Source organism: Hipposideros armiger, unplaced genomic scaffold, assembly GCF_001890085.2.
Source record: "Hipposideros armiger isolate ML-2016 unplaced genomic scaffold, ASM189008v1 scaffold_523, whole genome shotgun sequence".
Taxonomy (NCBI): domain Eukaryota; kingdom Metazoa; phylum Chordata; class Mammalia; order Chiroptera; family Hipposideridae; genus Hipposideros; species Hipposideros armiger.
In genome coordinates, this window is record NW_017731873.1 from 137,389 (window position 1) to 152,877 (window position 15,489).

Here is a 15,489-nt window from a genome sequence, read left to right on the forward strand (position 1 = left end):
CTACATGACATTAACTTCTACTTAAGACCTTCCCGTGTGTTCTGAACTTATTCAAAATAATCCTATGACTGGAACCATACAACTCTGTTTTTGAAAAGAATCTTTTTGTGTCCTGAGATGGGACAAAATCTCTAGTGATCACTTTATTCAGTTCCGCTGACTATTTTGTTTTCTCTGTTGACTTAAAGTATGAAAAACAAGGATCTCGGGAGCGCGGCGCGCAGGCAGCGGCGGCGGCCACCACCGGGGCAGCTGACGCGCCGGGTGCAGAGGTCGCTGCCTCAGGCGCAGGCGCCGTGGACTCCGCCCCCGCCGACCCTCTGCTCGCTCTGGGCTCGTCATGGCGACCGCGCAGAGGCCTTTCCACCTGGTGGTGTTCGGCGCCTCTGGCTTTACGGGCCAGTTTGTGACCGAGGAGGTGGCCCGGGAGCAGATGGACCCGGAGGGGAACTGTCGCCTGCCCTGGGCCGTGGCTGGCCGTTCCCGGGAGAAGCTGCAGGGCGTGCTGGAGAGGGCTGCCCGGAAGCTGGGAAGACCTACACTGTCATCTGAAGTTGGAATAATCATTTGTGATATCAGTAATCCAGCCTCACTTGATGCAATGGCTAAACAGGTAACACTTGTCCTCAATTGTGTAGGACCCTATCGATTTTATGGAGAACCTGTAGTAAAGGCGTGTGTTGAAAATGGCGCAAGCTGTATTGACATCTCTGGAGAACCTCAGTTTCTGGAACGAATATATTGGAAGTATCATGAGAAAGCTGCAGAAAAAGGGGTTTATATCATTGGAAGTAGTGGCTTTGACTCCATTCCAGCAGATCTGGGAGTAGTATATACCAGAAATAAAATAAAAGGTACTTTGACTGCTGTGGAAAGTTACCTAACTGTACATTCAGGACCTGAGGGGCTGTGCATTCATGATGGTACCTGGAAGTCAGCAGTTTATGGTTTTGGAGAGCACAGTAGTTTGAAAAAACTACGAAAGGAGTCAAATTTGAAACGTGTTCCAATTGTTGGTCCAAAATTGAAAAGAAGGTGGCCAGTTTCTTACTGCAGAGAGCTTGGCAGCTACTGCATTCCTTTCTTGGGATCGGATGTGTCTGTTGTGAAGCGGACTCAGCGTTATTTGTATGAAAATGTAGAGCAATCACCTGTTCAGTATGCTGCTTACGTAGCCGTGGGAGGCATCACCTCTGTCATTAAGCTGATGTTTGCAGGACTTTTCTTTTTATTCTTTGTGAGGTTTGGCATTGGAAGGCAGCTTCTCATAAAATTCCCACGGCTCTTCTCCTTTGGTTATTTTTCAAAACAAGGTCCAACACAAAAACAGATGGATGCCACATCGTTTACAATGACATTCTTTGGTCAAGGATACAGCACAGACTTTTGTCCCGATAAGAACAAACCAAATATAAGAATTTGTACGCAAGTGAAAGGACCAGAGCCTGGCTACGTAGCCACCCCCATAGCTATGGTCCAGGCAGCCATGACTCTTCTGAAAGATGCTTCTGATCTTCCTAAGGCAGGCGGGGTCTTCACCCCGGGAGCCGCTTTCTCCAGAACAAAGCTGATTGACAGACTCAACCAACGTGGCATTGAGTTTAGTGTCATTAGCAGCTCTGAAGTCTAAACAGTTGAAGAATTAACCGAAGTCATGCAATCCATGAATTAACAGCTTTTTTATTTGATATTTGAAATTCTTCCCTAAGCCTGCCTGACTATATGTAGAAAACATTACCAAATCTAAAATATGTACACATTAAAAGCAAGAAATTATTCTAGCTTGCCCTAACTTTCAAGCCTTAGCTGATTTTGTGATTTTGTTGCTTGTGAAGAGAGAACTAATATTTGGCTGACTTCTGCATTGAAGACCTCGTGGTCAGTGGCCAGAGGGTGGGGTGGGTGTCTCTATTCGGGCTGCTGACAGATTCCTTGATGAGGCGCCAGGCTGGTGTTCATGTCAGGCGGAAACTGCTGCTTTCCTTGCTATGCTTTTGAATGGGATCTAACTTTCCAATGAGTTTCTCTATATATGTGTGGGCCTTCGCCAAATGAAACTACACCGTTTGCTATTTTAACTTAGTTTTTTACCCATCTACACTGATTTGGGACTTACCTAAGTTAAATAATAAAGGATTGTCAATTGAAAAAAAATAAAATAAAAATAAAGTATGAAAAACAATATTCTAGTTATTCAATAGATTTTCTTCATTTTAGCCTTTTCTTCTCTTTGCGATGTCATTCAAAAAATTTAAAACAGGAGCCAGCTTTATTTAATAAAATTGTATCAAGCATTCCTTACATGATCATAGTCTAGTGTGTGGTGGGGAGCAGACCTGTAATCAAATAATTACAAAGCAGTTGGATTTGTGTGAAGATTAGTGTGTGTACATGCCGGAGAAATAGCCTAATGATAATTTGCCTGGGAACTGCCTCAGATATATCTATGGAAGGAGGCAAAATATAAATTGACTAAGGAGTGGGAGAGAGGTGATATGAGAAGGTTTTAGAGAACGTGAGCCCTGAAGAGGTTTGGAAGAATTGTTTACCAGGTATACAAGCTGGGGAAGAGCACTGCAGGAAGAAGGAACATGTGAAAAGGAACAGAGCACAAACAGTACTGTGTATTGAGGAATCAAAGTAGTTCAGCACTGACCTAAATGCCAGGGCTGGGAGGAAGGTAGAGGGCTGGTCACAGAGGGCTTCGTTTGTCATTATAGGGGACTTACACTTCACCCTGTAGACGATGGAGAGGCAGTAAAGAGATTGTAATAGCAGATATAAATGGATCACCCTGGTGAAGGAATTTTTTTTACTTGATACTATGAAAATTATATAAACAGTGAAAAATAAAATAGTATAATGAAGTGCTATAGACATATATTTAAGACTTCTTAACATTTTTTAACAAGCGTTTATTATGGAAAGTTTCAAGAATAAACAAAAGTAGAGAAAATAATATAAGGAAGTCTCATGTACCCATAAGTCAGTTTCAACAATTATCAACTAATTACCAGTGTTATATATGCTTCAACGTACTTCCATCACTCCTAGATTATTTTGTGGCACATTGAATATCATATAATTTCATCTGTAAATATATAAGTATATATCTCAAAAGAAAAGGATACTTTAAAAAAACATAGAATGAGTACATTGGCAGTTACAAAATAGTAGTCACAGGGATGTAAAGCACAGCATAGGGAATATAATGAATAATCATGTATGGTGTCAGATGGGTACTAGACTTATCAGGGGGATCACTTTCTAAATTATATAAATGTCTAATTATTGTGCTGTACATCTGAAACTAATATAATGTTGAATGTCAACTGTAATTGAAAAATAAAAATAAAAATATCTTACCCAGAAGCTCCTTGTTGTTGTTTTATGGATGTTGTCGACCTTTTAAAGAGATGTTACAATAATGTGTTGTTTTTATTATATAACATATACCCGTTAAAGATATTAAGTTGGAAAATACAAAAAACATAATAACATAGAATGTACAACACCAAGAGTGAACCATAATGTAAACTATGGGTTCTGATGTGTCAATGCAAGTTTATCAATTATAAAAAGTGTACCCCTCTGGTGGGGATATTGATAATGGGGGAAGCTATGAATTTATGAAGTCAGGGGTATGTGGGAAAGTTCTGTACCTTCCAATAGTCTTAATTAAAATAATAAAACAAAAACTAACAAAAAACCCACAACACAATCATCACACCTAAGAAATAACAATTTCTCAATACCAAATATACAGTCAGTACTTAAATTCCCACGTCTCATAAAGGTGTTACTTATTTGAATTGGGATTCAGATGAAGTCCATATACTGCAAAATTGCTGTCTCCCAAATGTCTTTTCAATCAATTCTCTATTGTAGTCATTTGATTCATTATTTTAAAAAAATTTTTAATGTGGTAAAGCACACATAATATAAAATTTACCAGCTTCCCATTAAAAAAAAAAAAATTGGGGAATTGGGGGAGGGGAACAGACAGGTAGACAAATTGCTGTTTTTGCTCTTCAGTCTAGTTGTGGAGGACTTCGCTTCACTGGCCCATGTTGGTATGATCATTGTGCTCTTCCTGGATGAGGCAGATTGGTCGCCGGCCATTGGTCGGCCGCTCACCGAGGTTCCCAGCAGCTCACATCGGCTGCCGGCCGCTCACGCTGGCTGCCAGCCACTCATGTAGCCCTGCTGCAGCCTACGCCATCACCGGTGACTCACAGCAGCCCAGCTCCAGGTCGAGCTGTTGTTCTTTATCTTAGCTGTAGAGGGCGAGCATCACTGGCCCTCAATGTGGGATCCAAACCGCAGCCCTGCTGCTCAGAACTGGCGCTCGCAAGCGAGCTGTTAACCAGCTGAGCCACTCGCCAGCCCTCAGCTTACCATTTTTAAGTGTACAATTCAGTAGTATTAATTACTTCGCATTGTTGTGTAACCATCACCACCATCCATCTCCAGAGCTCCCTTCATCTTGCTAAACTGAAACTCTGTAGCCATTTAAAAATGACTCCCATTCCCCTTTCCCCTCAGCCCCTGATGACCACCATTCTATTTTCTGTCTCTGTGCACTTGTCTAGGTACCTCACATAAGTGGAATCATACGATATTTGTCTTTTTGTGACTGGCTTATTAAGCTTAGCATAATGTCTTCAAGGTGCATCCATGTTGTAGCATATGGCAGAATTTCCTTCCTTTTTAAGGCTGAATAGTATTCCATTATAAGTATATATACACCACATTTTGTTTCTCCATTCATCCTCTGATGGATGCTTAGGTTATTTCTATTGTGAATAATGCTGCAATGAACATGGGTATACAAACATGCCTTTGAGATCCTGCTCATGATTCTTTTCGATATATACCCAGAAGTGGAATTGCTGGGTCATATGGTAGTTCTGTTTAATTTTTTGAAGAATCATCATACTATTTACACCATAGTGTAAATGTCACTGCACCATTTTACCTTCCACCAACAGTGCACAAGGGTTCCAATTTCTCTACATCCTTGCCAATACTTGTTACTTTCTGTTTTCTGTTTTTGTTTTTTAATAATAGCCATCCTAATGGACGTGAGGTGGTATCTCATCATGGTTTCTATTTGCGTTTCCCTAATGATCGTGATGTCAAGCATCTTTCTGTGTACTTATTGGCCATTTGTATATTCTCTATGTATCCTGAACATTAATCTCCTATCAGATATGTGATTCACAAATATTTTCTCTTATTCCGTGGATTGCCTTTTCACTCTGTTAATTTTGTCTTTTGATGCACATAAGCTTTTAATTTTGATGTAGAACAATTTATTTTTTTTCTTTTGTTGCCTGTGCTTTTGGTGTCACATCTGTATTTTTAAGAAGATGTGAATCATAGATTCATACTGATAGTTTCCAATTCAAATCTAAACTACAAAGTTTTTTTAAAAATTAATTTTAACTCTATTGAACAGGCCTTTTAATGTCTTTTTTCTTATGCCAAAAATCCCAGGTCTTAACAACACCAACTTGATTGCTACTTTTCTTTACACCACAATACACATCCAAAATAATAATACCAACAGTACCATAAACAATTTGATTACTGAAAGATGTTTCAGATTTATTATTTTGTATTCTTGGCTGTTTCTTTTTGTCCTTAAGGTATATCTCCCTAAAATTGTAGAATCAAATTACTGTGTTTGAAATCACTTGAATTAGTTCTTCTCTATATTTTATACCACTAACTCAATATGCAGTTAGGTTTATTTATTTAATTTTTCTTTCATCTGTGAGGAATTGATTTTAATTTAAAATGTTTAATTATTGTGTAAAGTGATTCCATGGCTATGAAGTTAAATCACCCAAACAAGATGTATTTTGAGATGTCTGGCTCTATCCTTGTTGCTTCCACACTGTTTTCTCCCTCACATGGTAACCTTTTAAAAAATGTTCTTAAGTCTTCCATTTAAAAATGTATATTTACTTGTAACCCATATTTCTTAGATAAATTTTAGTTCACTATGCACACTTTTCTCTACCTTCCTTTTTTTACTTAACAATATATCCTAGAGGTGACCGTCCTCTACAATAAATATTACTTATTTATTTTTTATAGCAGCATAGTACTCCATTTTGTGGATATGCTATAGTTTATTCAATCAGTCCTAATTGATAGACATTTGGTTGTTTTTAATCTTTAGTTAGTACAACTGAATAGTCTTATGCATATGTACATTTAATATTTTGCCATATTTGATTATTCCTTTTTGAGAATTAATTTAAACAGAAATATAGATATGTTATCTTTTTCCAGAATTGTTTAATATATATCTTTAAAAAGTGATAACATCCTAAATAACCACAATACCATTATCGCACATTGCATAATTAACAAAATGGTAGTTGATTTTCAGGGACAGCAAGAAGAGAAAGTCATTGCTGGTGGCAGTAAGGATGAAAACTAAGGCAGTGGCAGAGCGTAGGGAAAACAGGAAATTGATTCAAGGGACATTTAGGGAATGGGGGTGCTGTTGCTCAGTGAGCCTTGGGGATATAATAAGCACTTCTACTTTGGTTCTTTTAAGATACAGTCAATCTACCTATGAGGGAAAATAAAATATCTTTGATCATGACCTACTTTCATTATATTATAGTCCATATGGTTTTTAATTTTAAAGCGTATGCATTGAAGAAAATGATCCCTTGCAGGAACCAAAGAATTTGTAAAATAAAGATCATTTACCTTATTTGTCATGAAAATTAAGGAGCTGACCAAATATGTAATAAAGTTATGGTGTCCAGCTTACTCCCCACCTTCTTGAGCAAAGCAAATTATGTGCTTCTGTGCATGATCAGTCAAGACATCCTAGATGTCCTCATGACCATGGGAATCTATATTAAGGGCACATTCTATGTGCTTTATATTGGTATTTTAGAGAACATTGTCTTAAAAGCTTGACATTCACAATAGAAGGCCAATAATCTTCCAAGATGGGCCAATTAAATCTATAGGTTATCTCATTCATTCATTCATTCATTCATTCATTCATTCATTCATTTTGTATATACATCACTCAGAAAATACTATCTAATATTGACTGAGTGTCAAGGATGGTGCCAGGTTCTGCAAACACACAGATACTTGTAAATCAGATGTGCTCTTTGCCAAAGAGTAACTCATAGATAAACTGGGAGGAAAGATATGTAGGAAAATACTCAGCATATAAGGTAGGAATTCGTAAAAGGTACTAAAGAAACCAGAGACTAGGGGGCAACTCACTTAGTCCAGGGGTGGGGTGTGGAGATGGTTCAGTTAGGATGGTCTTCCCTGAGTAAGTGACATAAGAAGGAGGTTGATGAGTTGGACTTCACTTGGGGAATAAGGAGTGTAATGTTCTAATACTACATCCTGTAGTCAGGAAAACCTCTGAGAGGTTTGCAGTGTGGCTGTACCACTATCTACTTCGTATTTTCTAGAGATCACTTGATTCCAATGTACAGGGTGAAATGGAAGTGGAAACTAGAGGTGGGAAACCAGTTAGGAAGCAGCTTAAAGCGTACAGATGAGCCCCTGAGCTAAAGGGAAAAGAAAAGAAGATCAAGAGGAGTTTAGGATATAGAATTAAAAGAACTTGGTGACAGATTAGATGTAAGTAGTAAGGAGGAAGAAGGAGCGAAAAAATAATATGAAGCTTTTAGTTTTGACAATAGGGTCATTAACTAGGAAATGAAATATTGGAGGAAACGAGATTTAGGGGTGAGAGAAAAAAGCGAGTTGAGTTTAGACCTAAATATGTGCTTCTGGGACATGTAGGTGGAGTGACTAGTAGGGAATAAAAGCTGATGGGTGAAGAGGGTGGAGAGGAGAGGTTTTCTATGTACGGGTTGCACTCACTATCCAGGTGGAATGTCTACCTTGAGAAAAGTGCCAGCCATGGAGTCTGCATGTATTCAAATGTCTGGAAGCAAGAGTAAGTGGAGGGGAATGAGGGAGGTTTAGCATTAATAGTGGACTGAAATACAGGAGAAGAATCAGGATGGAAAATTTTAAGGTCAGCATTTTTACATGGGCTTGTCCAGTTTCAAACCTGGCACGCTGTCTTAGTCGGTTTGGACTGCTGTAACAAAATTCCATAGACTTGATGGCTTAAATAATTTATTTCTAACAGTTCTGGAGGCTGGGAAGGCCAAGATCGAGGTGCCAGCAGCTTCATTGTCTGGTTTGCAGATGGCTGCCCTCTTGTATCCTCACAGGGCAGAGGGAGAAAGATCTTGTGTCTCTTTTTCTTCTTCTAAGAACATGAATGCCATCATTAGGGCCCTACTCTCATGACCTAATCTAACCCTAATTACCTACCAAAGGTTCCATCTTCAAATACTATCACACTGAGGATCAGGGCTTCAACATATGAAATTTAGGGGACAGACACTCCATCTATAGACCATTCTATCTGCTATGTCATGTTTTCTTCCAAGTTTGCCAGTAAAGGATGAGGGATGCACTGGTGGTCTGTTAGGGAATCAGTGTCAAGAGAATGTTTTTTGTTTTTGTTTTTTCTAGGATGGTAGGGACTTAATCATACTTTTAGGCTTATGAGAAGGACCCAAGAGGAAAGAGAGGGGATAAGTGATAAAGCAGTGTTCCTGAAGAGGTAGGGAGTAGTAGAACATGCCTGTGTCTCTATAAAAATAAGCAATTCCATGTATTAACATGTATTTATTCTATTTGCTCTTCCCTGGGGTCTTCCTCATGACATCCTTATTAACCTTCCCTGTCTTAATTGAATTTTTAAAAGTAGGATACTTTAGATAATCTTCAAGACAAAATTTGGTCTTACATGTAAACTTTTATCTCTATAGCTTTTTCTATAAAACCTACCACCATAGAACTGGAAAAAACTTTCTGAGTTGTTGCATGGTCTGTCTCCCTACCTCCAAGCCAAACTTGCCACAAATATTTCTGACTTTAAAAGGCAGCTACCAGGTATATCATTGAGAATTAGTTAAACTGCATTTAAGTTTATAGAGTACAAACTTTGCCAAGATGCAGCTGGCTTGGTCCATGCATAGAAATACCATCTTTTTTTTTTTAAGATTTTTTTTTTATCGGGGAATTGGGGGGATGGGAACAGCGCTGGGGAATTAGGGGGAAGGGAACAGACAAGTTGCTGTCGTTTCGTTCCTCAGTCTAGTTGTGGAGGACGTTGCTTCACTGGCCCAAGTTGGCACCATCATTGTGCTCTTCCCGGGCGAGGCAGATCAGCGCCGGCTTCTGGACGGCCGCTCATGCTGGCTGCTGGCCGCTCATGCTGGCTGCTGGCCACACACGGTAGCCCACGGCAACCCACTGCCACAGGGGCTGCAGCCTACGCTGTCGCCGGCGACTCACGGCAGCCCAGCTCCAGGTTGAGCTGTTGTTCAGCATCTTAGCTGTGGAGGGCAGTGTCACTGGCCCTCATATGTGGGATCCGAACCGGGGCCCTCTGGCATCCCAAGCCAGTTCTTAACCATCGCGCCACTCGGCCGGCCCCTAGAAATACCATCTTAATCAACTATTGGACCTGAAGAAGTTAAATTCTTGGCAAAAAATTGCCCCTTAAGTTGTCTAAACTAGAGCAAATAGTTTGGGGGCTCTTTTCCCCCTATTCATTCATTTTGATTTGACATCCTGATAAGGACTCCACTCAGGAGGTATTCAGAAACAGGGCAATTTTTCACCCCTGAAGAGGGTTGAAGGATTCGTTGTTTAGACCTGGGCCTCTTCCAGACAATATTTAGGAACTATTGACAATGGGGTGGGGATTTTCCTCCTTCTGTTGATTTTTAGGTATCTCTGGAGAAGTAAAAATTATGTCTGTGGACACTTTTATTTATTGGCTCCAGCTTTTATGCTTTTTCCTGGGAACATTTTTGCAACAGTAGCATTTGTCAGCTTTCCGCAGGATTCTGTGCAAACACTTGGAAGATCTTTCCCAAAGGGGAGCAAGGCCATTTTTACAACCTTGGGGAAATCTCCTTACATGTTTTTGCAGTCCAGTTACATGGTTGTCCATGGTTTTCCTCAGTAGTCATTTCTATTTGTGAGCCATGAGCAGTTTCAGGATGCAGGAGCACTTGGAGCAGTTTCATGGCCACATCCATTCCCTGCATGGAAAAGCTCTCTAAGAGAACGAACAACCAAATCTCCTATCTCCTTCAGAGACAGAAGAAATCCTGCTTGTGACTCATGTGGTCTCAGGCTAAGTGCATCCAGGCAGGATAATCACCCCCCACCTCCCCTTTGTGTTGGAGCACAGGGAAAGCAAAGTTCATCTGTATTTTCTCCCTAAGCATGTGTATGCTTGTTCAGCCTGAAGGCTGGGCTGTTTTCTGCATCTGGATGTGATAGCTGAGAGTATGAGAGGTGCCCTACAGCAGAAGATATCCTTATGCAGCCTCTGGCCACCTCCATCTCCACACAGACCTTGCATCTTGCTTTACAGGGAAGATTGAGCCAAGAGTCATGAGTTCTAGCAAGGTCCTCCCTAATCCTTCAATCCCATCTCCATCTATGCCTGCTTTCCCCTTCATCACTCTTTTGTCAGCGGAAGGGCAAATCTTTATGCAATGCAAAACTAAATCTTTCTCTTAAAATCTGGATCCTGCCCTCTTATGCCTCCTCACAACCTTGCTTCATCAATCATCCCCTCTCTCCTATATTTTCAAATGCCTGTATTCTTAAAATGTAAAAATACAAGAGTAAACAGCTTAACTTTGTGCTGAGTGTTCTATGTCTCTTTCCATTTACAGTCAATTCCCAAGAATCATCTACACGCAATATCTCACCTCCTGTTGACTCTTCAATTCAGCACAATGAGGTTGCGGCCTCCATCTTGTTCTGAAACTCCTCCGAGGCAAAGATCTTCTCATTATCAAATCCAACATTCCTTTTGGCCTAACCTTCTTGGCATTTCTGTAACAACCAATACTTCTAACCACTCTAGTCTCCTTGAAACACTCTTGGTTTCAGTGTAATCATTTTCTCCCATCCACACTGCTGACTGAAAATTTGGCGTCACTTGTGCTCTTCTTTCCTTGATGGCTTTTAAATGTGTTTTTTCTTGAGATTCTACCTTTGCTCTTTATATTTTCTCAAGTTTGTGCTGCGCCCCACCCCAGATGTTGCCATGAAACCCGCTATTTGAACTATTACACATACACTGATGACACCGAAGTCCATCTTCAGTTCAGATCTCTCTTCTGAGCTCCTACTGTTTAGATGTTTCAAAGTTTCCTGAAACTCAAAATATTCAAAACGTATTTTCTTATTTCCTAAGCTGGCTCCACCCCCTGTGGTCCCTCACTCAGCCTCCCAAACTAGACACTCAAGGGCAGTTGCCAGCTGCCTTTACTCACCAGTTCTGCATCTTAATGCACTTAAAGCACTGGCAAATTTAGCTCCTTTGTAGTTTCATATGTGGCCCCGACCATTACCAATTTAATATCTCAGATTGTTGTGAAAAATAAGTGACTTACCACAACATTAATGTGCCTAGCACCTGATAAAAATCTTAATTGAATCTAAAACCAAGAAAGCAGCATTTCCAGTTGTTTATATTATTTAGCGTGTACAGACCATTGGGAATAAGCATTTCCTCTTTTAAGACATTAAAATCTATGTGATTCATATACTACACTGAAATAGTGAGTCACTAAATACAGTCTGCTGGCTTGAAAGATTTAGGCCACTGGGAGGCTCCAAAAATCAGAGGATTGTTCCCACTTTGGAATTCTCAAGTGACTCCTGACGTGACTTAAGTTTCCAATGGAAATAATTGAAGCAAGCACAGGAAATGTATGAGGGATTTTTGTGTTTTTTGTTTTTTTGAAGAGCTTCCACTGCCCTCATAGAAAATGTCTTCTCCCTAGAGAATCTCTCTTTCTGGGACTTGTGTGCTGGGGGGATGCAAACTATAATGCAGTTTTTTCATTTTCTCCCTCCTATAACCCTTTTTTCCTCTGTGAGTATGAGAGCTACTGCAAATCCAAATTTTATTTCATTGAGCAGGCAACCATATGAAAGATATAATAATAAACAGTTTATTCTCTTCGGTAGTCTCCGATATGTTGCAAATTATCTATTACATATTTATCATACAATTAACTTTGTTGCATTGGCATAACAGAAACCCAACCTACTCTCTTAAAGAATACAGTAAATTTATTGGTTCATGTAAAAGGCAGGATTTCTTCTCTTCGATCCAGTGATCTTTGTCCTCCTCACTATGTTAGCAGCAGATTGTGGTCTGGGGAATGCCATGTCCTGATTGGCTGGCAAGAGGGTGGTTGTAAACTGGGAATGAGACTCTGTGTCCAGGCGATAGGATGGAGCAGGGGATGACTTCCTCTGAAGTGGATAGGTTGCTTAATAAAAAAAATGGTGGGCACCCAAACGGGAAATTGCCATTGTATCGAAATGAGGCCAAAAGATACTGGTAGCCAACAAATGTCTATTACATGAAGCATGATTAAAATAAAGGATATGGAAGAGGGAATAAAAGAGGAATTAAAGGAGTTGCGAGAAGGTCCTTGGTGCTTCGTAAACAGGGAGAAGGAGCTTTCCACTTATTCATAATAGTCCATTTCAACTGCTAAAAAGATCCAGGTTTCTAATAACTAAGAGATGAACTGGAGAGATTTGAGAAGACAATAAATAAGTGTATGGGCTGCTGAGGGAAGTATTCCCGATTTCTGGCAACTTTAAATAGGTAACAGGCAGCCCTCCTCAGTAAACAGCTTGAGCAACAATCTGGTGATGGCAACTGAAAGCACTAAACTATCTCTCTGCTCCAAACCTTTCTTCCCCTTTGGCTTCTCCAAGATAATAAAAATCTCTTCGTCGATCAAGTTTCCAGATTCTATTCCTGATCTTATGTGGAACTGGTTTGAAGGTCCTTCCATTGATGCTACAGCCGCCCCAGTGACCCTACTTGGTCCTTAATACCTACGTCAGTGTCCTTTTAAAGAAACAGTGGGGTAGGTGGGGAACAAACAATTTCCCCATAGCCTCTTAAAGTCCAAAAATGTGGAATTTCAGTGGTTATTGATGTTGTTAAAACTCATTTATATAATTTTAGATATTTATCATATCCTATCCACTCATTTTCCAGAGAGAGAGAGAGAGAGAGAGAGAGAGAGAGAGAGAGAGAGAGAGAGGGAGAGGGAGAGGCTGAGATTATACACCTTAGATAGATATTCTGTCTTACCCAGGATCAGTCACTAGTCAGCGTCAGCTGAAGCCACTATAAAAAGAACTAGGCCTGCATCTTGAGTCTGCTGAGTCCTAGTTGAGGCCTATCACTACCGTGTCACTTACACCCATTTTAACTGATGGTGCCACACTAACTGTAACTTTTCATTTGAGTTCTCTGCAGAATCCAGTAGATTCTGGACTGCCATAGACTGCCATATCAGTTGCCTTTGTATGCTGATGGTCTGGTGAAGAGTATTGTTTATTTCATCCAGTACATTCTGACTTTTAAATATGTTCTGGTCATGGACAAAATATGCTTTGTAACATTTTTAAAGGATAAAAATTCTAACTGAATAAGCTTTGAGGTAAGAAAGTATTCTCAAAGAACATTATTTACCTCTCATTTTAGAGGTTTTCTGACCTCACTGTCAGCAATATTTCATGAGAAAAGGAAAAAAAAATTGGTGAATGCCAGCTATCTAAAAGTTAAATAAATTAAATGAATTAAAATTAAATGCTATTTTTAAATGTTTCAGAACTGGCATCCAAATAAGTATCTTGCCTTGCTGATTACAAATCAAGAAGAGCTTCAGAAGGCTGAAGTAGTTTGCCAAGCCAATATATGAGAAAAATCACATCCGTAGTTTTTCAAATATATGGAAAATTGCCACAAATAGAGCTGTTTCTATAGAGAGTGCAAGGTACAGCATCTAGAAACTACATATAGTGAACTCTATGTTTTATCATTTCATCCACTTTCCCATTGAGAAGAGGTAAATACATCACCTATATAGGTGACATTGTTTTTTTTTCTGCTATGATAAATAAATGAAATGAATACACCTCTTAGGCTGGACTATGTAGTATGTGCAATTCATGCTTACTATCTTATAAGGAGTTATTTGTAATTGAAATCTTGACACGAGATTGAAAATGTGTGATTTTTAAGCAAAAGGAAAAAAAACAGCTTTATATCCTAGTGCCCTGCACTTTAAATTTCTGGTAGATTTTATAAGCCTTTTAAGCCCATGCTGTTAAGCATTCAAAATTTCAATGGCTATGTATGTTTAGCTCGATTAGCCAGCCTGTGGCATTTTGTATGTTATTCTTCATTTTTTCCGTCTGTATTTTTTCTCATCTAGCTTTTTCAGAAATGTTATTCCTATTTCTGTCACACTGTCGCCTTTTAGTCTGTCTTGCAAGAATGTAACATCAGCAGCCAAATGAACCTAGGAAAGAAGAAAAACAAAACAAAACAGGTCTGCATCATTCAGGGTGAACAACTCGCTACATTTTTCTGCCTCTTTTTTCAGCTTTATTTACCCCTTAAGAAGCTGACGTTCCTTATGGAATGATGAAAAAGAGCCTGCTCTATGGGTGAAGGGCCTTTTATTGTGTGTCCTCCAGATGGTCTGGCTACGTGTCAGCTCTGTGATGTGAGTCTGCAAAGAAAAGGGCGGTCCAGACCAAGCCCAACTTGGATGACTCAGTGGCAAGCCCAGAGAGGAGGGCCCATGCCAAGTTTTGCTCACAAGGCTGAACTATGAATCCATCTCAAGAAGAATACAAATTCTCAACTCAAAGATAGCTTTGACCCAATGTGCCTCGCAAGCAGAACTTCCGAGGATAAATGAATTCATAAACAATTCCTCTCCAACTGACTTGCCGTAAGTCATTCTGTCATTAGCTGAATAGCATCATCACTTGTCCTAACAACATTTAGCAATCACTTATGGCTTTGAGAGTTTTGAAGAAACATCAACTAAATAAATTATGAATATAAAATTAAAGATTAAAATTATAAACATGAATATTTGATACCCAGGCCTTCTTTTCCTCTGTAAAGCATAAACCATTTCCCAGACATTGAAGTAAGCCCTTAGGGTTTACGTCTCGATTCATTTAAATGTATTCATGTAAGAACAGCGTGCTATTGCTGACCTATCCACAACAGAACACTGTTCAGCTATTTTAAGTCATCAGGGTGAACAAGATAAATAAATGAAAACACCTAATAAAAGCAAATAATAAGTGGAAAACCCTGGGTCTAGTAGGTAATTAATTAATATTTATTGAATTTTAACCAACTCACTCCCCTCTCACATTAAGAATTTTTTGACCACCCAGCCTGGATTTATTAAACCATAGGCCTTAGTGTGCTAAGTTATCTGACTCCTACAGGGTACAAAAACCATGCCTTTGTGATGCCCACCACCCTCATTTTTTCCTATGAGATCTTCTTTGTCTTTGTTAAAATTTAACATAAAA

General features: G+C 39.4%; 1 protein-coding gene and 1 pseudogene across 1 annotated transcript in view; one reads left to right on the forward strand and one right to left on the reverse strand.

The window, feature by feature from the left end:
* The first annotated feature begins 299 nt into the window (after nt 1–299).
* LOC109396446 (saccharopine dehydrogenase-like oxidoreductase pseudogene) lies at nt 300–2,217 on the forward strand (annotated as a pseudogene).
* Nucleotides 2,218–13,208: 10,991 nt separating this feature from the next.
* The window catches only part of TRAPPC3L (trafficking protein particle complex subunit 3L), a 48,909-nt gene continuing 46,628 nt past the window's right edge, over nt 13,209–15,489 (reverse strand). The window contains exon 7 of the mRNA XM_019668296.1: nt 13,209–14,450. Coding sequence (XP_019523841.1) covers nt 14,331–14,450 — 120 coding nt within the window. The 3' untranslated portion in view covers nt 13,209–14,330. The remainder of the gene's footprint in view (nt 14,451–15,489) is intronic.